At 47.3% G+C, this 23,922-nt stretch overlaps 2 protein-coding genes across 4 annotated transcripts in view; one reads left to right on the forward strand and one right to left on the reverse strand.

Annotated features, from left to right (window-relative positions):
- Positions 1-23,922, reverse strand: part of LOC144114519 (uncharacterized) — a 184,717-nt gene that overhangs the window by 148,953 nt on the left and 11,842 nt on the right. For all 3 annotated transcript variants that reach the window (XM_077648316.1, XM_077648317.1, XM_077648318.1), the window contains exons 2-3: positions 3,677-3,801; positions 1,096-1,454 (exon numbers count right to left, since the gene is read on the reverse strand). In XM_077648316.1, coding sequence (XP_077504442.1) covers positions 1,206-1,454; positions 3,677-3,801 — 374 coding nt within the window. In that variant the 3' untranslated portion in view covers positions 1,096-1,205. The remainder of the gene's footprint in view (positions 1-1,095; positions 1,455-3,676; positions 3,802-23,922) is intronic.
- Positions 2,064-22,803, forward strand: LOC144114517 (pancreatic lipase-related protein 2-like). Its single transcript, XM_077648313.1, has 7 exons — positions 2,064-2,170; positions 4,660-4,698; positions 8,372-8,484; positions 9,915-10,241; positions 12,496-12,748; positions 16,974-17,171; positions 22,459-22,803. The coding sequence occupies exons 2-7, from the start codon at positions 4,677-4,679 to the stop codon at positions 22,728-22,730; spliced, it is 1,185 nt and encodes a 394-aa protein (XP_077504439.1). The 5' UTR covers positions 2,064-2,170; positions 4,660-4,676; the 3' UTR covers positions 22,731-22,803.

Here is a 23,922-nt window from a genome sequence, read left to right on the forward strand (position 1 = left end):
TCTCCCCTAGCTTACTCCACGCCTACTGAGGAGGGAGTGTTCAAGGCCAGGCTGACCGGGCCACAAACCAAGTACCTGGCTTAGGGTGAGATGACCCGGACCTACACCGCCGGTACTCCACAACATCGGCGGTTTTTGCACTGGTCCTACTACGGACCCCAAAACTCGGCGTTCCGCAATGGCCATTACAGCCTCGCGGTCAGCAGTGAGGCTACTTTCCCGAGGACATCGATTCTGAGGAGCCCTTCTGCTTTGAACCCCCGCGCGGACCTGGCCTCTCCGTGGCCAGAAACCGGCGCGCCGGTCAACAGCCGCGTGTAGAGGCTGTATGCATGTATTTGAAAACCTTTTTGCTTTTTTACATGCCTTCCGTGCCGGATTCCGTGGGTCTAGCCTGGTGATATAACCAGGCCTGCCTCCGCTCAGGCATCGGACCGCACAGGCGCGACTGGCCCTCAAAGTCGCCTGGGAGTCGCTGCCACTCCCATGGGGGTTTAGCATACCCAGAGGATGGGCCCCGGCCAACCCATCCCCACCACTGGCGTTGCACCGGAACAAAGCTTAGTAGCCGAAACTACACCGGCCCGTATCCGGTGGCGGTTCGGGGTGGGGGGGGTGGGGGGGGGGGAGGGTTAGGTGCACGAGCAGGCTGCACAGTCGCATTTCCCCCCCGCAGAACATGCACATAAGAAAAAGAAAGGACGAAATGTCCTTGCAGTGAGAAAACGATGCTTAACGTGGCTAACGATGCTTAACAGAGCTTTCGCTCTTTAAATCCTGGCTCAGCTGAAACCACAGGCACTTTTTTTTTTCGAGTCACTGCGAGGGTCATGCGTAGCGGAGGGTTCAACCGGTATATGCTTCATGTGATTTGCACTACCTAAAGTCTTGAGACAACAAAGATGAACCAGAGCCAAACTGTGGCTAACCATGCTTAACAGAGCTTTCGCTCTTTAAATCCTGGCTCAGCTAAGTTGAACCACCGTCACTTTTTTTTTTTTCGAGTCACTTCAAGGTTCATGCGTAGCGCAGGGTTCAACCGGTATACACAGCCGCACATTGAAAGTCCGCATGCGCTACGGGCGCGTCTCTCACCTCGAGCTCGTCAATGTGAGGCAGCGCCTGGTCGGCCAAGTCCAGGTCGCACAACTCGCAATCAGCCAGCTGCAGCCGCCGCCGCCCAGCGCAGCTTTTCGCCAGCCCCGTCAAGCTGACATCCAAGAAACCACGCAGGACGAGTCGCTCGAGCGACAGCTTGGACAGTGCGGAGGCCACGGCGTTGTACGGGCACGGCCTAGTTGTCTCGGCCGCGGAGAACAGCACCGGCAAGGAGCGCAGTTCCTTGAACTCCTCGACGGAGGCAACCAGTCCATTTTGGTGTGGGCGTCGCGAGTCTGACGAGTGGCAGCCCGGGCACAGCTGACGATCTTCTGCACAGCTCGGTGATAGCCGAGCTGCAAGGCGTTGGGGCATAATAGTTATCAGCAGCTTTCGGCACCGGCTAAACCTGTGCTAGTTGATAAATTATTATTGCAGCTTCCCAGACTAGAGTATGCAGTAATGGGCATACCTTTCTCCTTTTAAAGTAATTTGTTTTATTTCTTCCACGTGTGCTGCTGTATCTAGGTCTGCCTGTTTCACTAGTAGCAGAGAATTGTCTCTTTTTCAGGTGTTCGCGCGCTAAGTAACATTTTTTCTGTTGTTTTTTACGTTACTCTAAAATTCTCGTGTTCGCTTTGTCTCCGAAGGCTGCCTCCGTCATTTACTCCCGGATAGCTCAGACGTGAATGGCAGGCGACAGCCAAGCAGGGGATAGCAGGTATCATAGAACCCAACAGTTCCAAAAGTGCCAGCTTGCTTCACGTCATGATGCAGGCATAGAGCAGAAATAGCCATCGTCTGTGTAGCAGAGCGCTGGTTAAAGTTGAGCGCAGGTCACGGAAGGTATATTTTTTATGGAGGCGCAAGTGATTCTCCCGCCGACTGAAAGGTTCCCGACGTGCACTCAACAATGCGCCTAATTTTAGGACGAGAAACAATCGTGCAGCGGCCCATCTGCCGCGATACTCCGTCGAAGGAGACAGGTGGACTCCGTCCCTACGGAAAGCGGCTAAGGGGCAGCCACTCGCCTGCGCCTGTCGTCAGAGTGCTGTACCAGGAACCGGACGAGGTACCGTTGCTTTAGACGGAAAGAATGTGATACTCTCCCCCTCGGAAGCGTCAAGCACACGAAATTTCACCCGCTTTAATTGTGCTGCTTGGCTACAACGTTTTACCGTAGCAGTTGGTAAGCGAAAGCGGACGTCTTTATGTTTTCGCGCAAATATAGTGTTGCCTTGTAAATGCATAGATATGTACACGCGTCGAAGCGAAAACTATAAATGCATAGTGATGCAGGAGAATAGAAACTATGCCTAAAGACTGCTTGATTAGTATTTTTTCATTTATTCTTTAACTGATGACCGCGCACTCATTTTGCTTTCCCCCCTTTGCTTGTGTTTCGCTTCTTTTTCTATTTATAGGTTCGCCTGCGTGCTTTATTGCTACTTTTCTCCTTTCCTTCCTTGTTTTTCTCATTGCTGCTTCTGTTCCTCGATTTCGATTTAGTTCACAGCGTGCTTGTGTTGCTAGGCATTTGCGCCAATATTGACTTCATTATTCGCTACTCTTTGTGCAGATATTTATTTAATTGCCAGAATGACTTTATATACTTAACAGTGCGGTTAATCGTTTAGCTACTTATCCGACTCTTTCTGTGGTCACCTGATCGGTCGGTTGTTTTGATTGTTTTCGTGCCGGGTGTGCTCTAATCTTGATTGCACTTCGCATTTTAGTTCGTTCAATTTGTTCCTTGATTATTTCATTTTCGGCCTTAATACTTTCGGTTATTTTGGATGGTTTGTTTACCTAAAGATGTGGGCTACAATCTATAATCGTGAACGCTATTTGTGACGATGTCTTACGCATGCAAATGTGACGGCCCAAAAAGCACTGGAGGTGTGATTATGCGCGTATTTCCGAGCTCCAAAGCAAATTAAGTGTAACGTGACTGAGCTAGGTTTAAATTCCAGTTCGGAGTGAGCTAAGAGAAAATACGTACGAGCTGTCAACAAAACCTATGCGTCTTAGAACAAATTCTGAACAAGATGCTACAGAGCTTGAATGGGGTAAGTACACCGAACGATATACGCATATCTCCAAATGACCGGCAAGTTGCTTGTGCACGCAGTTGAGCATGTTTTCTCTAATGAACACCCTCCCTATGACGAAACTTTCCTGCATGAGCCCCAATGGAAACAGTATACCCAGCCAAAAATGTCCCTCGAGCCAGAAATAAACGATGTCTTTGAAACTGCGATCGCTCTCGAACCTTCGTTTCATCGAGGCACTTTTGAAAGGGCAAACGCACCATGGTCACCGAAAGCAAAATTTACACTTCGAGGATGGCAACATTAGATTTCAAATGCCTGCTTTTGAATGATGCCTGGAGCGTGCGGTGCTCGAAGAAAAAATTAATACAGAGGCCTGATGTTATAGCGCTTTACTCTCTGCTTCGCTTAGTCATTCGTTAATTTCCTGACTTTACTGCTCGCTATCGTTCACTTTTTTTTTTTTTGCCTCTTCACCTGTGCTCCGAAAATTGTCTGTTACTATCGGGGGAAAATAATGAAGTTACCTTTCTGGCACTGCCACCGATGATCTTGCTAGGACTGTCGACACACTGGTCGTGACGGTTCGATGTTCGCCTGTTTTTGAACTCACCCAAAGGCGTACGCAGGCCTTTCCGTTGGCGCGGGAAAGCTGGTGGGAGAGAATGGGTGCAAATTTTCAAGCAGTGACACTCCCTGAAGCACTTCTCTCGATAGTGCAAGCAACTGTTTCACTAGGTTTCGCACTTTTTAATGACCACACTAATACGAAAACTGCCTCTTCGCAAGCTTGTCCGCTAACTGGTGCTGTTAAAAACACCTTCAAGGATTCGGCTTCCTTTCTGGCAACTTGATACACCTAGAATGTGTTTTGAAAAACTAACACCTGACTGACATCCTCGAATAACATAAAGAGCCTAACTTGTCTAAATATGACTTTAAAAGTCACAATTTTTTTTTCGCAGGTGTCATTTCTTTGTTGCAGGCACTCCTCTGAGCGCTGTTGAAGTACTACAAACTAGAGTTGCGGGCCGGGTGTAGTGCGTACGATTCCCCCGACGGTCAGCCAATCATATCTCATCATGATGACGTATGACTGGTAGACCATCGTATTTTTTGATAATGCACTTCTCAACACGCTTTCTTCTCCGCACGTGAAAGTGCGCACAGAAAAATACTATACAAGACGAGTTCGAAAGTCCTTGAATAATAACGAAATTACAAGTCTTTCTTTTCAGTCAGTAAATGGATTATAAAAAAAAGTAATCGTGTACTCCGCGGAGTTTTTAGCTTTATTACTGATATTCACTTTCTCTTCTGGAGCATCAATATCACGTGTTCTCTTTTCATGTTTTCAAATATTGTTACTGCGTATTGCATTTTTCGTATTCTGAATTGCTTATTCTCTTACAAATACACTGACAAAAACTTGACGCCCACCGTAAACAATACCTTACGGGACTGTATGGTATATGAAATCGATAACTATTCAATGTACATGCACTCACAGGTCTAAAAGCGCCAGTAATGCTCCTGAGGCTACCAAGGCGTGAGTTTTTCCCACTACTTTTTGAACTTTTCTTCTTTTCGCCGTTTTGATTTTTACCCTGTTCTTGCACTTGAGCGCACCAAAAACAAGGGCTGGACGAGACGCACACATCCCTCTGTGAATCTCGTTATTGTTGTCATTAAAATGAAAAAAAAAATGGTGGGACATAAGTAACATGCTCGTTTGTAATTTTTCCTCGAAGCGTGAATACATTTCAGCTTGAACAATCGCAATGTTCCTCAGGTTCTGCTGCTTGGTGCACACGTCGTTTTATTAGTCCTGCAGGTAAAGGCGTCCGTACATACACTAAGAGCGGCTCTCACAAATATGTCCAGCGTATGACACCGTAACCTTGTTTAAATTGCAGACCAGACACTTTCGGACCTTTACGACTCCGCTCAGTCGGCGACGTGCGGTGGGAGTGCCGCGCGTGCAGTGACGAACCACTGCGACTCTAATACGACCGTGTAGTTAGCGTAATTCGAGCGCACGGGACCGAGAACACGTTCGCTTATGTGCCAGATAGCGACTCGACGTTCAGCGGGTGTTGCAGAGAAGCGGCGTCTGCCCCGGCAGATACGATCGCCGGGAGCAGTGGCTCGGCAGCGGCCGCGCAATCACGAAACGGCGTGTGTGTCTTCGCCCGCTCGCTCGGCGTGATGAGCTTGGAGTCGCCAATCTGGGGGACGATCAGGGCGCCTGCGCGAGGCACGAGTCTCTAAACGGGCCTTCGGGGAGTGCCTTAATTCGTACGCCGGCTTCTGCAGCGGCTTTCAGCGGCGGCGGCTAGCTGTTGTCGCTGTCACTGCAGCGAACAAGACGGCGTGAGATTTGGCTGGAAGAAGCCAGCTCAGAGTGTCTGCGGCCGAGTACCTGCCCGTATCTGAAGTGCGAGCGCTTAGTGAAGGCTCTTGTGGCTAGCTGCGCTTCTGGCAGCTAACTTGTGGTGCGCCGCCAGCGTACCGGTCCAGCACGTGCCCGAGTATGCTCTGTCTCGCTACAACACGGCAGCGTTGTTGAGGCTGCCAGCTCGCGTCAGAACTCGCAAAAAAGTTCTTACCCGCAAGAATGCTCGATCACTGGTCGGCACCTTAACAGTGCAGCCGCGCATTTGGCTGTCGTGACTGATCACGTCACGGGCGCAAGCATGTCACGAATCCACCTCACTCGCGGTCAGGTTTTTGAACTGGGTTCCTGATTTATTGATTACAGACTGAACTTCTGCAACGCTACCAGCATTTCTGTGACAGTGAGTACAGCGGCACTGCTAGCAGAGAAGTCAGGCGCTTCTGATACGATGCAACTGTCGTAATTTTCTTCCGATAAGAAGATCATGAATAGTGCGGTAGCGTCCTAAAACATGTTGAAAAAAAAGGGTCCATTTTTAAGACCATTTTGGCAAAAGCTAGTGTCCTCCCATGACACGTCTCAAGGTAGATCTATGCCTAAAAATTAGGAAAAATACGGGATAAGTGCCTGACGCTAGTAAAACAAAATGACGGGCGTAAAATGGATGCAAGCACACATCGCGCAATACCATGTGACATCGTTTGGCCATATGTTTACAGCGCGTGAAATTCTCCCGCGAAAGCTTGCACTGATGTGCAACAGGTACCCAACTTGACAGTGCGCCATTGCAAAGTGATTTGTTGAAGCGCGGAACAAGAGATTAGTGTTGATCATTTTCATTGCATTTGGTTCTAATCTCACCGACGAATCTGTGCATCTACCGCCGTATCGAATTACGGAGTACAACCTAGCAAGTCTTTCTTGTCAACATGTTATAGGGTAACGCGGCTGTTCATTTTGAAAGTTCTGTAGGACTTTTCATTCCACTAGCCTTGATCTACAAAAAACTAAGGAGTGCATGTTAGCGAACGTCATTGACAAGCACAGCCCCCCCCCCCCTCTCCCCCCCCCCCCCGAAAAAAAGGTTTCCAACACTTCAGCGACATTTAAACCTTCGAAGAAACATTTATGTACCTTTACGCGTCTAACAATCTTTAGCATGAAGTTCACTCCCCTGTATTTCGAAAAACTTTTGATAAGCTTGCCATATTATTTTTACTAACACTTGGTGACTCCGGTATTAACATTCCTGTGTTCTTCAGAGGGATTAAATCCCACAGAAAATCAGTGGACATTAGTCACTCGGTTAAAACTATCAGCCCACATTTTTCATTTGTCAGTTTTTTTTATTTCTCATCATTCGTTAATTCTGTAAAATGTGAGAATTTGCATATTCAAATACTTTGTCCGCCTACGGCGTCAAGCGAAAAAGAAACCGCTCTTGAAACCAGATGGCAAACACCAAGACTTGTAACGATATTATCGCTGGTAATATCTTCATCGTCATTGGCAAGCAAACAGGCATTGCATAGCTAGGAAGGGGAAAAGGCATAAAAATTAAATACGCTCGAATAATATATATATATATATATATATATATATATATATATATATATATATATATATATATATATATATATATATATATATATATATATATATATATATATATGCACAGCGATCAAATTCCTCCACATAGAAAGGAGTAACATCGCATCAGGAAGGTTGTCATTCAGGGAGACGCGATCCCCCCACTACCGTTCACCGCGTGTTTACGGGAGTCATTTAGAGAACTGTGCTGAGAACAGCTTGGAGAATAGTAAATAGAAAAACATTAGTAATTTTTGATTTGCTGATGATACTGCCCTTAAACGAATCGCAAAGCATGATCAGTAACCTAGAGAAGCAAAACAGAACGGTGGTGTCCAAAATTAAAATGAAGAAACCTAAAACAATGTTCAACAGTCTAGGCAGACAGCAACAGTTTAAGGTACGCAGCGAAGCATTTAAAATGGTCAGGCACATTTCTACGTAGGGAAGGCAGTGGCTGTAAATCCGGAGAAAGAGTGAACAAGCTTGAAGGATAAGATTAGATGGAATTCATTGGGCAGGGACTCTCAGGTACTCAGGGACTCTCAGGACTCTCAGGGACTCTCAGGAAAAGTGATGGCAAGATTAAAGGAGAAGACAGCCGATTTAATGGTAAGGGAGCGAACGCGAGTTAATGATATCCTAGCTGAAGTCAAAAAGAAATGGGCATGGGCAAAGATATGTAACGCGATGGGAAGAAAGCCTATGGTACCTTAGCGTAACAAAATGGATTCCAAGAGAAGACGTAGGCAGATAGTCAGGCGGGCGGATTAGATGAGAAAGTCTGCAGAGATGCAGCTGAGACAGACCACTTTATTTTAGGTCAATGGGAGAGGCCTCAGTCCTGCAGGGGACGTAGTTAGGCTGAGGATGCATGCTGAGGATGCTGCTGCTGCTGATGATTTTTTTTTTTACATAAGCCTTACTCTTTCGAGCAACTGCTGAGTGGTGTCCGACTTTTTACGCTCAAGCCTGTTTTTTTTTTTTTACAGCCACAGCCTCTTTAATTTATCATGCCTTCGCGTTCTACTTCTTCTTCGACAAATACCACAGCGCTATGGAACACGTACACAAGAAGAAGAGACGCAAGACAGGATGATCGCTGTCCTGTCTTGGGTGCCTTGTTCTTGTGTCCGTGTTCCATTGCGCTGTGGTAATCTGTCGAAGAAAAACAATGAACCAACTAGCCCAGACCAAAATCCTCATTTTTCGCTTTCTCCCCTTCTCTTGCAAGCCACCGTGGTCATCATCCTTTTCGCAGTGTCCGTGAGCATGGTACAGAGGACCGGAGGTCTGCTCAGCATGTTAACCAACGCGGCTGACGAGGAGGACATAAAGAACGAGGGCGTAAGCCAGTTTGTTCAGTTAAAAAAAATGGACTTGCACGCTTCATCTTGTCTTGCCACAACCACAACAGACACCGCAATGAACTCGGAAAAAAACCAAAAAACTTTAGCTCAAAGAAGCTTAAGAGAGCTTCTGCCTAATCTGCAAGGGGGCATGCTGCCTTCTGGGGAATTTTCACCCATGAAGAAAAAAAATTGAAAACTTTAACGGTGCTCAATGTGCAGCACCCAATGTGCCATCCAGGCTGGACATTTCATCGCAGTACATGCTTGTTTGTTTTTCTTTAGTCTGCTATATGCATATCAGTCGACCTGTCTTCAGTCTGTTCATCTCAGAATCCGTGCAAGTGTTTCGGCTACCTATTTTCATTTAGCTGGCTCCTAACCTCACGAAGCTTGACGAGTATAAAGCGCGAGACTGAAGATGCGGAGTAGTTTGCAAATAAATTACAAGTGGTCGCAGATGAGAAGAGAGTTTTGCGAACGAGACCTCAAGTTTATTAAAGCAGAACGTTGCCCTGGATGTCGGCCGATAGCAGCCATTGGGCTTGTTTAATTAGAGCCACTTTCGCAGCCTCTTTATTGAATGCCCTTTCAGGCAGCACCTTTCTGACGTACCGCTGTTTCAAGGGCGCATGATGAATGACAGCAGATGCTGTAACGACTTGAATACCTGAGTTTTTTTTTCACTCAAATACTCTGCCTACAGTGAAAGTGCACCTAGCGCGTGAGCGCAAATTTCTTTACGCAGCTGTCTGTTACCAACAGCTGTGCACGTGCACAGAGTAATCACTGGTGCCTCACTATTCGAAGGAATCTCTAAATGTCTAAACTTCGGGAAAGTTGAACATATTATGACAATGATCTGTAATGTCGCACAAGACACATTTTTTTATACATATACTTAAGTCGCTTGGAGCATTTAGGATACGGCCACTTAATTACGGAGACCTACACCAATCTGTAGATATATAACGGCAATTAACTGCCTAAAATAAAAATAGTCTCATTGTGATCGGGGCGACGCTGCAGAAGGGTCCAAAGGAAATCGAGAAGTAATTTCTGGACACAGCAAGATCGTTCGCTAGAAAGGCGCACACTTGCATAAAAAGCCTAAAATGCTCTCGCTAAATTCTGACAGCGTTGTGGAAGCAGCAGCTAGTATCAGCAAATAAGGAATCAAATTTTCAGGGGTTTTTATCCTTCTTAGGAGTTGTGTATCGTCGAGAACACGACAACAGTTTGTGTCGAAGCGGTGCTGTCGTGCTTTATATGAATAATTCCGCTTATTGTTCCTTGTGATTATAACCGATGCCTCGTACAGACGCGTGTGGTATAGCTAAACAAAAAAAGTTAACGCGTACTCGCAAAGCTACTATTCTTCTCTGTGCTCCCCGTAACCTGAGCGGACCTTTCTTCGTCTTTCGACAGAAATGGAACCTGAAGTTTCCACTCAACGCATTCTCCCTGATCAAAGACACACGCTGCTACAGGAACGTGGGCTGCTTCCGCAAGGATGACAAGTACAGGCTAACGCATCCGCTCGTGCTGCCTAAGCGGCCCAGATACGTGAGGACCAAGTTCTACGCGTACTGCCGGGAAAACATGAACGGGCGGAGATTGCGTAAGAGGACAATGCGGCGAGATGCTGCTCCATTCTTCAGCAGACCCAAGGACCTCGTAATCCTTGTGCACGGCTACACGCAGAATGTCAACAGCACCTGGATGCATGAACTGAAGGAGGCCCTGCTTAAGGAGGTACGTCGAAAGTCTCATGGCTAGGGGTGCCACATGCCTTCCCCTTTTCATGGGCTCGTAGGCTTCCTGAAAATCTTCAGATGCCGCTGCAAGCCTCGCCTGCATGTGGCTTCATGATTTCACGAAATTGTTTACTGACAGATGCTTCATAGTGAACAAAATCATAAATATGAGGCGGTGTAAGTGTGGTCGAGTTAGCGTTTCATTTTGTGAAGCAGCATATCGCTGGAAGGACTAGACAGAAAGAGAGACAGGTCATACAAGGTGTCGACTTCAAGACTGAAATTTATTAAAGGGGTATGAATGTAAGTAAACAAAAGTTATAGAACTAAAAAAATCATACGGAACAAATATAAAGTAAGAACGAACAAGGGCCGTGGGGTTCTACCGATTAATAACTGCGCGCACGTCAAAAAACATCACTGCCTTCGGAGATGAAAGCACTTACGGTATGCTGGCACCGAGCTCACTGTCAGTATTGTGGTCGCGAAGACATTTACCGCCCCATCCCCTCCCCTATTTCAGAATAAATAAAACAAAGGAGTTGTCAACACTGGCATACACATGGGCACAAGAACGCCCTCGCGTCAGGAACACAAAGTGGATGGACGCCACCGGTCGGGTGGCGGCTAGTCCGCGCATTCTCATTCGGCCGGCTATCGGTGCTGTCAAACCTGCTTTAAGCTCCGTGATTTTCTGTGGTTCGTCGGTGCGGCAAAACCTGTCAACACCGAGAAAGCTATAGGACAAAGAATTGTGCGGGCAGAAACCGGCGGTTCCAGACTTCAGCTTACATAGCCAGGATATGCCGGCACCACGTTTCAAAATTTTCAGGGTGTTGGAAAAACATTACGGAGCTCGTAATTTTCTTCTCATACCTTGAAAGGATAATGTCTAAAAAGCATGTCTAAAAAATGGCCTGGCTTAGGTAAGGTTAAGCCTAGGATGCGAAGCATGGGGCACGACGCTTGGCGAGTCGTTCTTCTCGTTCTTCATCAGTCTCGGTGGCTCGCTGAAGCTTACGCTTTTCATTCCGCCGGCTTCCCTGTCTGTAGGCGGCATCTCGCTTTATGACTGCCTCGGCGAGAGGAGCGGGGCTCTTTTATACAATGCCGCGACGACAATCGCCCCCTAGCGGGAGGAGCGGGAGTTAGCCTCGGTGGTCGCGGCCGCGCGGCGACCGCGCGAGTTGAGCCCCGTTTCTCCACAGCTGGCGTGACGTCAGACCACGTGCTCGGCTGCAGCGCCCCTAGCGGGAAGAGCGGGAGTTAGCCTTGGTGGTCGCGGCCGCGCGGCGACCGCGCGAGTTGAGCCCCGTCTCTCCTCAGCTGTCGTGACGTCAGACCACGTGCTCGGCTGCAGCGCCCCTAGCGGGAGGAGCGGGAGTTAGCCTTGATGGTCGCGGCCGCGCCAGGCTGGGCTATGGTTGAGCTAAGTAGTGTCCCTATTATGCTTCGCATAAAAGACCTACTTGCGTGAGTGAAAGCAATGAAGATAGACGGTCTAACAGGAACGTTTACAGTTCCCATATATACTGAAATCCATAAGCAACCGGGAATAAATTCTGCCGCGGTTGCACACGAGCCAAACTGGTGTCAGGATTTTTTTTGTGTGTGTGAATCTGCGAAAGCGCAGAGGTGCACAGCATATGGCATGCCCTGCAACGAGTCCGGGTTCCTGAACCCCTGCACCTGTTAATTTTCCCGTTAATTCTTTTTTTTTTGCGTACCAAACCGCCTGCATTAAAATAATTATTTTTACTCATTCAAGAGTTCCCAGATATACAGTCGCGAATGGTCCGAGAAAAATTGCTCGCACTATTAATGCGAAATGGGCAATAACGTTAAAGGCCAGAGTGGAGGCTATATACAGTGGGAGCAGCAGCTCATGGCAGCGAGCGTTGCAGCTAGCCCTTTTCCCACGCACCATGCTAGAATTGGTGTTGCAATAAATGTGCTGAACGGTATAAAGAAACAAAAAGTTTCTAAAAAGGTTCCGTACAGCAGTCGGCGTGATGCTGTTATGAATCAGTGGAGCAGAGTGCTTCAGCGCACAGGATTATTATTTTTTTGCTGTCGTCTTAACTTAGCTGTCACGCTCTGCCAGTTTAATGACCTCGTCGTGCGCCCTTAACCTTTAGAAAAAAATCATGCTCACCAAGAAACAAGAATTAACATGATTGCGGCGCCTGAAAATGGACAGTCTTAGGCCCGCAGGCTCTGAAAAGCGGCAGATTTTGGCTCTCGTCCCACAGAAAGACTGCAACGTGATCATCGTGGACTGGGGTCGGGGCTGCCGGTCACCGAAGTACCTGACAGCCGTGGGCAACACGGCCCTGGTCGGCCGCCAGATATCGCTGCTAGTGCAGAGGCTGGCCAAGCTCTTCCGCGGAGCTGTGACTGCCGACCGAGTGCATCTCGTCGGCTTCAGTCTGGGCGCCCAGGTGTCCGGCTTCTGCGGGCGACACTTCAAGAAGGAGACGGGAAAAAAGCTGGCCAGGATCTCGGGTGAGGCGGGCACAACGGCGCTACTGCGCATGATCCTGTGAGCACCGCGTGGCGGGAGTGCATTATCTGAACTCTGCCGAAGAAAATGTTTGCTAAGAAGGAAAAACCTCACCAGGTAATCGTGAAAACCTGTGAATGAGTTGAACAAATGGCACTGAGCATTGCTACTATATTTCACTCTCTCGTAAGGACTACAGGCATTGTTTTCTGTAATAAAGGTAAAGTTCCACACCACCCAAGAAAGACGTGCACACAGACAGGGACGATGGACTGAACTGGCGGCTATATCTGTGAACTTCGTATATGAATTTGGCATATTATATGGAAGGTTTTTTTTTTTACACCAAACTGAGACCTCACATCGGGAGGCATGCGTGCATTTTTAATTTAAAAGCAGATAAACTTTGCGCGGCAGGTAGCGAGGGCAGTGGTGCAGACAACCTATGAAGGATGACAGTTTGCCGCAGAAGACAGCGAAAAGGGCCCACAGAGGAGATGTAGTTAAAAAAAAACACTTGCTGGGCTAGATGGTTCGTTATTAACAAGCCGCCGTGGTGCCTCAGGGGTTGTGGTGCTCGGCTGCTGACCCAAAGGACGCGGGTTCGACCCAGGCCGCAGCGGTCGCATTTCGGTGGGGGCGATATGATAGAGGCCCCTGTTCTGTGCGATGGCAGTGCACGTTAAAGAACACCAGGTGGTCGAAATTATTCCGGAGCCCTCCACAACGGCGTCCCTCATAACCTGTTACAGCAGGTGCTCGAGACCTGGATTGGGAACAGTTGGGGATAAGAGTTAATCGAGAATACCTCAGTGATCTGCGACTCACTGATGACATTGCCTTTCTAGTTCACTCACGGGATGAACTGCAAAGCATGTTCAAAGACAGACAGACAAATCAGAACGGTGGGTCTTTAAATTCATATACTGAAAACTAAAGTAATGTTCAACATTCTCGGAGGGGAAGAGAAGTTTACGATTTCTAGCGAGATGTTAGAAAAGGTAAGAGAATATGTCTACTTAGGACAGGCAGTTACCGCACATACAAGCACGAGAGGGAAGTAACTGGAAGAATAAGAATGGGGTGGAGGGCATATGGCAGGTACTCTCAGATCATGAGTGGCAGCTTACCAGTATCCTTCAATAGAAAAGTATACAACAGCTCTATCTTACCGGCACTCACCTACGGGGCAGAAACGTGGAGGCTAACGAAAAGGGTTCCACTTAAACTCAGGGCAACGCAGTGAGCTATGGAAAGGAAAATGATAGGCGTAGCGTTAAGAGGCAGGCAGGGCAGAAAGTGGCAGAGGAAAAACGCGGGTTAATGGCATGCTATTCGCAATCAAGAAGTAGAAATGGGCTTGGGCAGGGCATGTAATACGAGGGCAAGATAACCGATGGTCGTTAAGTGTTACGGACTGATTTCCATGTGAAGGCAAGCTTAGGAGGGAGCGGCAGAAAGTTAGGTGTGCGGATAAGATTAAGAAGTTTGCGGGGTTAAAGTGTCCGCAGCTGGCACAGGATGGAGTTAATTGGACAGACATGGGTGAAGCCTTTGTCCTGCAGTAGGCGTAGTAAGGCTGATAATGATGAAACCTTAATCGATGATTATCGCTTACTGTCGTGCTCTGAATGGTGAAGATGTTCCCTTCCGAACTTTAATGGTATAAAACCTAGAGGGGCGTCTCAATTTACTTTCGGTGGACGAACGCGGTAATGGAACAGCAGCGATACCGCTAGCGACACTGGCCAAGATTATTGAGTTGGTGAGAGCCACTTAAAACCGATCCCGGCATTTCGCCAGTACATCGCTCCAGATGACATTCTGAGAGCTCTTGGAATCGCGACACGCTAACCCGTGTGGCGGAGCGGTAACGTAAGCCACTGCAGAAGGTGCAATAACAGCCAAAGAGGTGTATGGGGTCAGGTGAATAGGTACTTATATTTTCGGAATGCCCTCCCGAATCACCAATGCACACCAGACTCGACGCGTGCAAGGATGGGGCACAGGCGTGAGATGAACGCTGACTGCACGACGTCCCCACAACCAAGGCGCGACACCCTGCTACGAAGAGGCACAAGCTGGATAAGGAATTAACATCTGAAATGTCGACATGCTTTGTTTAATCTTTGTTAATGTACATGGTCCGTCATAAGTCCGCAGGTCACAGGGTGCGCTTTTGAGCCCTGTAGTTGGGCATTTACGGCACCCCGAACCTCGAAATCTCTGTAGAATGTAGAAGATGTATCATTTTCAACTCTGATAACCATAGTAGCTTAATAGGCGTCTTAAGTGCCAGAATATACTGCTGAAAAGCAGACCCTGTGGCCTAGGAACATTTGGCGCGCCCTGTACATCTTAGTTTTACCGTTCAATGATGTGTGTGGTATTTGATGCGTCCAACGTACAAGTAGGTCCCTCTGATATGAAAGGTAAGGAAGTTTAACGACTAAATTAATTGTTACTCCAAAATATTATGTGAAAAGGAACCTTTTTATCATGTATATCTGTAGTCTTCCTCTTGGCGTATAATATCCAAAAGCAAACCACAACTTTAATAGAAATATAACAAAAAAATCTTCATTATGTGCAAACATCTTTTTTTTCCCTTTCATACTGGAAGGGACCTGAACTTGTCATGCTTGTCTAGAACGCTTGAGAGGTTCTGTGGAGCAAACGCAGCAAAATTTTAAAACCGGTAGCGCGTATATCACCGGCAATGCTTGCTCTCGAGCGCAGCCGTATAAACATACAAGTGGAACAGACACAAGTACCGCGCTCCTTGCACAGCAGCTGCGCTAAGATCTCTGTTTCTCTATTTCGCAGCTCTTCGATTCAGCGTTCTAGGCAGGCCTGCAATCGACCTGTGCATTATAGGGAGTTGGGCTGAGCCACCGGCAATTCACCAGCCCTTGAAACAGGACGTTGGCGATGCCTGCCAGCATTTTATGCCGCCAGAAGCAGGCCATTTGAGCACGTGAAACCTGCCCGTAGACGCTATATTACAGAAGCAACAAATCTGCTCATAGAAAAATTCTGGAGAAGTCAACGAGGATAAGAGCAATCAGTATGGTCATGGAAAGGAGGTTATGAGCTTTTCGCGACGTGCAAACGGTTTCCTCTAAATTATAAATTATTGTACAATCAGGAACAATTTACAAGCATTTAATAAGCATTTAGCTGCAGATTATACTCTGTGATATAAGAAATGAGCTGCCGCCTTTGTCTCTTGCCTTTTCTACATGCTCAATCGTGCGACTTTGATGACTGCATCTGGAACACGCGTTCCGAAGAAAGGACGCAGGAGCCTAGTAATATGGAACAAAGAAACACATAGCGCAAGCCTTGCCCGTTAGATATGTGCTTATTTAAGAAAATATAATTATGGCAACAATATATCAAAGGTTAGTAGTCGATTCTTTCATTTCCATGCAGAGGGCGGTCCATACTTCACAGAATTATGGTATTGTATACTATCTAGCCCATCATGTCATTTTTGATGCAGTGCATGCTGTATTTGACTATTCATCGGAAAGCTAACTTTACCGCAATTCGGTAGGACTATTGGATCGTATACTCCTTAGCCCGTAGGCATTAGGTGCATCCCGGAGGAAAGAATACACTCCTACGCGTACAGCACACCTGCTGTGTTCAGCGGGGTCAACGATGCCTTAGCTCTGCCGTCCCTACCGTCAGGTGGTTGTGGGCTAAATTCGGCTACCCGCAACACTCAGAGATTCCAAAAGCGCTGGCTTGTTTTCCTGCTAGGAAGACTTCGAATCGGTATGAGGCGAAACATGAACGCGCAAGCGTGCCTGGATTTCTGATCACGCCAAAAGCAGCGATCTATGGTTTAAGCCTACACTACGCAGGGAGAGCAGAAAGCCTGTCGGGATCATTTATGCTTTGGGTTTCAACGCTGAAATACTTATGTGTATTTAGTATTCAATATCAAATAATGAAGAAAAAAGCTTCGTTAGACGCCGCGAAGGACGCCTTTTCAATTATTGGCACCGCCCTTCATCATTGACAATGGCGCAAAAGTTCCCCTTTCAGCCCGGAATAAACGTAGCTGCCGATTCCAGAATATGGCAGGATTGCAGGGCTCGTGGTCTTGTAATGAACATTCCGAGCCCTAGGCGGCACTTAAGTGGATTGGATCTTAAGTGCCACGCAGTGCCGCTCACGAATTTCTTCGTGTATGCAATGTTCGTGGTTCGGGAGCAGCCCTGGACGCAGCGCGGCCGTTGTTCGAGCAGTCGGACGTGTACGTGTCGCGCAAGGACGCAGTCTTCGTGGACGCCATTCACACAAGCTCTGGCTGGACGGTGCTGCAGAAGGCCCTTGGCATGAGCAAGCCATACGGCCACGTGGACTTCTTCCCAAACGGCGGCAGGAATCAGCCTGGGTGCGGAGGCCTGCTTGGTGGGTGCTGTCCGCCATATCATTGCCCCTTAACCCAACGCACGCTGGGCACCTTCCTGGTAAATTTACTCGAACCACATTTGCGAGCACTCTACAGCTTTATTTTGCCCAAGTTTCAAAGGTCAAAACATCTTTCAGCGCAGGTGAGGGTGCCCGTTTAAAGGACAGTAAAAAATGGTTTATATGGAAATTTTACTGCTGAACCTAATTTCTTGATTTGTGAAATTCTACAGCAATTTTTTCAGCATTTTCGTAATTATTTATTTTGTGTATTTATTTACGGAATATTGAAAGCCGGAGCCCAAGCAGGAGGAGCTTACATGACAAATAAAAAAGGGAGAAGGTTTACAGCAAACATATAAAAAACACAAACACCATTGGACAGGAAATGTAATAGAGAAGACGTAGAATTTATACAGCGAAAAAGATACTGGGATACTTTGCAATGATGAAGGAATGCCTCCAACTACAGAAGTACAGGCATGAAATACAAGCAAAAAAAAACAAGGAAAACATGATTTGGCCGCTAATTCCTGTCGTTTAGAATATGTGCCTCAATCGTACTCAAATATAGAATGCAGTTATTTGGTAAGTTGTTCCAATCGAATACAGTTCGAGGGAAGGCGTTTGCCCTTGCGAAGTAAGGCGTCAAAGGAAGCGAATGGGTATGTCGTGTATGCCTTGCAGAAAGCAGTGTTAAATGTGGGTTGGGGTCCAGAGCTAGTTTACTTTTTAATAATTGGTGCAGAAATTTTAGCCGTAAGGACTTGTGTCTCGATTGGATGAATTTGGTTGGATGCCATTAGAGCAGAAATGGAAACTGTGAGGAGATCGTATATAGAACACATGAAGCGAGCGGCTTGACGCTGGATTCTTTATGATGTGTCCATGCTGCTTTTAGTGAGAAATTAGAAGTCAGAAACCGAATGATAACTCACACTAAGAGGTGGTTTTGTGTATAATAGTACCAACAAGCGTCTGCATTTTTTTTTGTGTGTGTATAAACTAATTTCTCCTAAGAGTGCTGTTGAAAACAAGTAGCTTGCGCATACCTATGCTGGTTGCCGATAAGCCACGTTGACTACAGCCTCAGCCTCTGTCTTGATTTTCTTCATCAGCCGAAGGGGCGTCTGCCAGCTGCAGATGCCCCTGTATCGCTGCGACACTATGCACCCGAGTGCATGTGGTGTGCACCCACCGTGGACGCCCCACACTAGGCGTGTATTCAACACACGTGTTCTTTTTATTTAAGTGCGAAAGCACTACTCCCGACATACAAACCCCGAACTTACCCGAGCTTACCCGAGTTACTCGAGCAAGCCACGCTACGCTTCTTCAATACTACAGAGTTCGTATCATTGATGCAAATGCATGACATTGCCGGTCCTCAGCGCGACAGTGCAGCCCGACATGGTTTTTACTATGGAAAGTATACAGTTATCATTGCCTTCTAATTTCCTCGCTTGATAAATCACATTCCAAGAGTCAAGTAAGCATTACCTGCGTGTAATATCATAGAGCATGCTGCACACGTTGTAATAGGAGAATAAGCTCATGCAGTTTTGTTTGGAGTGGTGTGGTATGTGGGGTATGACATCCCGAAGCGATGCGTGTGCAAGAAGAGACGCCGTAGTGGAGGGCTTCTGTAATTTAGAACACGTGGGTATTAAACCTGCGCTGACATCGCACAGCACGCGGTTGTTTTTAATCCGATAGCATTTAGGCTGTCGTCATATAGTTTCCTGCTTCTCTATAGCAAAATTCCGTGATTGGTCAATTCATTGATGACGTCATCAGGGTCAAGTGATCCCACTTGACAACTCAGAGAGCATCGCGAATTTGAAATTCCCCCCAAATTATCTGATTGGTCGAGAGAGGTCACGTGATCTTGTGACGCCGTCACAGCCTGGTCTCTGGATTGTAAGCAAACTGCGCACCGTTGCCAAATTCAATGCAGTTGCACACCGTAGCGCTGGGCATTAGGCTTACGGGAGATAGGGAAGAGCAATCCGAGTCTCGCAAGCCCCACCAGCGGCTGCATGCGCTTGAAACAGCCACCTGCCGGGGCAGTGGCGCATCGCTTAACCGCTGTGTGACTGCACCAGTATGAGGACTCCCCGCGATCTATGAATGCGACTGAAATGACCTGATCAACACCGTGTGACCACCAGAGGACTAATCATGGGGTACCGCCAAGGTTGAAAATGTGAGGACCCTCAGAATTGGAAATTGGCTGACCCCCCAAATTCCTAAGGACACCCAAATTTTCGGAAGTAGGTCGACTCAGAAAATAGATTAAGGTGGATTAGTGGATTGGATTAGCATAATCTCACACGATGACCCAATGGAAGGTATTCGAACATTCTAGAAGGTTACTACTCATGCATGTCATATAAGCGCAATGGACCCTGTTCCAACCGGAGTTTTTATAGGAAAATCTCAAGAACAACATTAGACACAATAAAGCTTTCAATCAGTCAATCATTGTAGACACCACACAATTATAGACACAAATGCATTATAGACCTAAATGCTAACGCATTTTCTTTAGGAGTGTGGTTAAGAGCGCTCCCAAGTTATTGCATTTCGCCTACATCGAAATGCGGCCGTCACGTGCGCCAGGGGATCAATCCCGCGTCCTTGGGATCAGCAGCCGAACCCCAAAGCCACTGAGCCACCATGAGGGGTCATTTTCGCTTCAGATGAGCAGTTGATCTCTAGACAAATTCAGTAAAAAAAAAGTTCAGCTGAGGCTTAGCTAAAGTGTTAAGCCTGGATATCTCGAAGCGAAAAGCTTCGTGGCGATGCTCGTGGTTTAGCTTAGGGTTTCATACATAGGGTTGCAATTTGGGTATACCTCTCTAGCTTTTCCAAAACGTGTTGTCTTAGGTATACAAAGCTTGTACAATCGTTATACAAGGCTATCAAAATCTCCAACTCCCATGCTACCACTTCTGGGTCTTCTCCTTCCATGGTGAAAGGTCAGACGACGGAGGCAGCGCGGCGGCGACGACGGCTGCGGCAGCAGCGGCCACCTGCGCTCCGCGTGACGTCACTCGGTTTCGCGCATGCGCAGCTGTGGCAAATCTCTAGTGTGGCTCACGTGAAGCCCGGGGTTGACGAGCCTAGTGAAGCTTTTCGCTTCAAAAATTATCTGCAGTTCAACTACTGCGAAACCTGGTTAGAGAGAGAAAGCTGTGGCGTATAGGGCAACTAGACGCGGCTTGGCGTCTATAACGTTGAGTGCCATCATGCGCCAAGCACAAGGTATAGAATTGCTTTTCTACAGAATGTTTTGGAGTATGAAAAAGAGGCGATGGTGCAGATGACTTAAAAAGATTGTACTGCCTAGTAATAAAAGAAGGGAAGAAATTTGGAAATGGCTAATGGTAAAAGCCTTAAAAAAGGTCAGGCAGCCTTAGCGTCTTTCCTTGGCTAGCAAGGATCCTGAGGCTCCCAACCAATCAAATAAACAGCCTCAGCCTACTTCTCAAGAATGAGTGAGTGGCTGAGGTGTATCATGTATAAAAGCGATCCAGTGGTTAAAAAAATTAGCTTTTCAAGTACGCCTGCTGCTTTTAAAAAGCTAAAAATGGAAGGTATGTTAACAATGGCATAATCAGCTAAAAGCAATGTAGGGTGGAAAGGAATGCATTCATGATAAAATTGAGTGAAGTACTTTTTTCTTAGTTTTTCTAGTTTTATACATGAGAATAAAATGTGGTTAATTGTAAATTCATCTCCGCATTCTTCGCAAACAGGTTTATCTTGTTTTGTTAGCAGGAAGTTGTGCGTAAGGTGCGTGTGGCCTATTCTGAGACGGCATAAAATCACTTCTTTAAAACGTTCTTGGTGCACACATGACTTAAATTCACCTAAAATCGGCTTTACTAAGTGTAGTTTATTATTCAATTCGCTGTTCCAAGCCGATTGCAATTTTTTCCTTAACTTCCTTTGTACTAATTTCATGCAGTCATTCAAGGGTATATTTACTTTTTTATTTCCTTGCCACGAGCTTGAGCAGCACAGAAATCTGCTCGCTCATTGCCTTTTATGCCGACATGACTCGGGACCCAGCAGAGTTTAATGTTTTGTCTTCTAGCTGTGGCTGTTACTATGTTGTGTATAATGTCACCAAGTATAGGAGTGGTTGCGTTTCTTGAGTGGAGGGCTGTAAGTATCCTTAAAGAGTGTGTAAATAATAGCGTTTTTGAGGTTCTCGCCGAGTATTTTTTCTACGGCCACATATACTGCGTAACATTCTGCAGTGAAGATGGATGCGTACTGTGGAAGTCGTATTGTTGTCTCCGAATTCCCTCGCACCACTGCACTTCCTACACAAGTATCCGTTTTCGAACCGTCAGTATAAAAGGCTGTGAAACCATTGTATTTTTCCTCACGTGCCAGAAATTCTTGTACTATTTGGTGTTGTGGAGTTTGCTTTTTGCGGAACTGTGTGAGTGTGAAATCGCACAATGTACTGGATAGGCAGCGCACCCGCCCTGCCACCCTGGCAGGAGGTAGTTAAATTAATGGTTGATCGCGAGAGGTTGACCACCCAGTGAACGCTTCGGCTTATTGCTGCAGTGCCGCGTGTCTGGCGCAACGTTGTGGGCGCTAATGCATGCAGCCCACATCTCTCTCTCACCACCGCCACGCACCTCAAAGCGCGGTAGAGGCGTCCACTGTCCCAGGGAGCCAGTTATGCGCCTTCCTTTCCTCAAAATAATCGGTGTCGAACGTTGTCAACGCCAGCGGCAATGAACACGATGAACTCCGACGGCCTATAGCTTCAGTGCAGCGTTTCTGCTACAACGTTGCGAATGCTAACGCACGCAGCGCACATCTATCACTACCGCCACTTAGGTTAAAGCGCGACTGAGGTGTCCACTGTCCCAGGGGGCCAGTTATGCGCCTTTCCTTTGCTTTCGAAGGAAATTGAAGATTGGTTTTGAAAATTGGTTTTGAAAAAAGGAAATGGCACGGTAACCGTCTCACATAAATCGGTGGACACCCGAACCGCGCCATAAGGAAGGGATAAACGTAGTAGGTCTGAAGGTCGTTCAAGGTCATACTCGGGCCTACCCGACGACTGTTTTACCTAGCGTAGTGAAGCTTTTCACTTAAAAAAAAGGAAATGGCCGCGACTGAAAACGTTCAAGGAGCTGTCACGATGACGCAGTGAGATGACGCAACCGCTTCTTGCACCGGCGGCCTTCTAAATTCTCGAGCACAGTACTGAAAACTGCATTGTTGTATACGTGCGCACCGCCTTCTTGCTTTGCAGAAATAGACTGCGACCATGGCCGAGCCCCCATCTACTACATCGAGTCGATCAAGTACCGCCACCAGTGCCGCTTCCTGTCGTACAAGTGCGAGGGCGGAAAAGAGGCCTTCCGCAGCGGTCGCTGCAAGCCGGGCGCCCCCGATAGCGAGATGGGTTACTACAGCCTCCAGGCGCGCGGAAGGGGCCTGCAGTTCCTCACGACAAACGAGGAGTCTCCCTTCTGCCAGCCGCTGGAACAGGAGCTGACGGAGCCGAAACACACAAAGCAATAGAAAAGAGCAACACCACTTCGCCTACGGTGACTCCGGCTCGATTTTAGATAAATACAAGTTCGCTTTCCCCTGGGACAGTGTGCCATACATTGCAGGCGCCGCGTCCCACGGGCCCGTAAGCGTTCCGAGCATCGCAGAGGCCCGTAAACAACACCCTGGTCGAGTTTTGCAACCTAGCAATTCAGTCCTCTGCGCTCTTTTGTTTTCCATGCACATTAGGGCAGCAAGTGCATTTTCACCGCCGCAACGATGTAATCAAACGAAGGCAGTAGTTAATGGCGCCTAATTGAATGCTGCGTCTTATTTGTCGCGCTAATTTGCTGAAAACTGGACAAACGTTTGGCTGAGCAAATCGTTCTTTTGCATGTACGAGTGCGCGCTTTCTTTTCTTCCTTTCGCGCGAACATATACGCAGAAGAGAGTATGCCAAAACCGGAAACGCTAATGCCCTTTTAAATCTCTGGAATCACACTTCCGTTTGCAGTCATTTCTTCACGCTACAGTGCGCGCATATGCATAATTGGAACGCCCTCAGCCTCCGCGGAGCAGTTAGAGAGCTTGAACGTGACGCAAGGAACTTCCGCAACCTTAACCAGGCGATTCATTCTTGTGGGGCACACACGTGCTTGTCTACGTCTGAAAACAACGAATTCGCGGGCCACACGAATGCTGGCTGCTCTCCTGAGCGTGTGCACGTCCTCATCTCGTGACGATACTTTCCCGGTTCATAGGCCTTTCTTGTTGGCCTCCGGGTCCGTTTGAGGTACCGGTTGTGCTTGAGGATTAACAGTCTCTATCCGCAAGCAACGATTAGCGAACACTATGTGTCTCGACACGTAGGACTTACAAGTTTTCATGTTTGCGTGTTCGGGCCCATGGTAACACGTGAGGGCGCAATATCAATTACCATGTGCGTGGAAAACAATAGAACCTGGTACTGGTTAATGTATATACAGCTTCTGCTACTGTGTCACATCACCGTAATTTGACTTGATATTTTGAACAGAACGACGCCTTAAGTATTACACCTGAAGGGTTGAAGTTCTGTTCAAAATTTTCTTTGCATGCTGAATTGTGAGAGCGATACGATACAGCGATTAAAAGAGACCACAGCGGACTACGGAAGATGCACATGGAGCGGTTCATTCAATCAGCGAGAGCACACCAGGAATTGTTCTTAGGAATCTACAAG

Source organism: Amblyomma americanum, chromosome 1 (assembly GCF_052857255.1).
Source record: "Amblyomma americanum isolate KBUSLIRL-KWMA chromosome 1, ASM5285725v1, whole genome shotgun sequence".
NCBI lineage: Eukaryota > Metazoa > Arthropoda > Arachnida > Ixodida > Ixodidae > Amblyomma > Amblyomma americanum.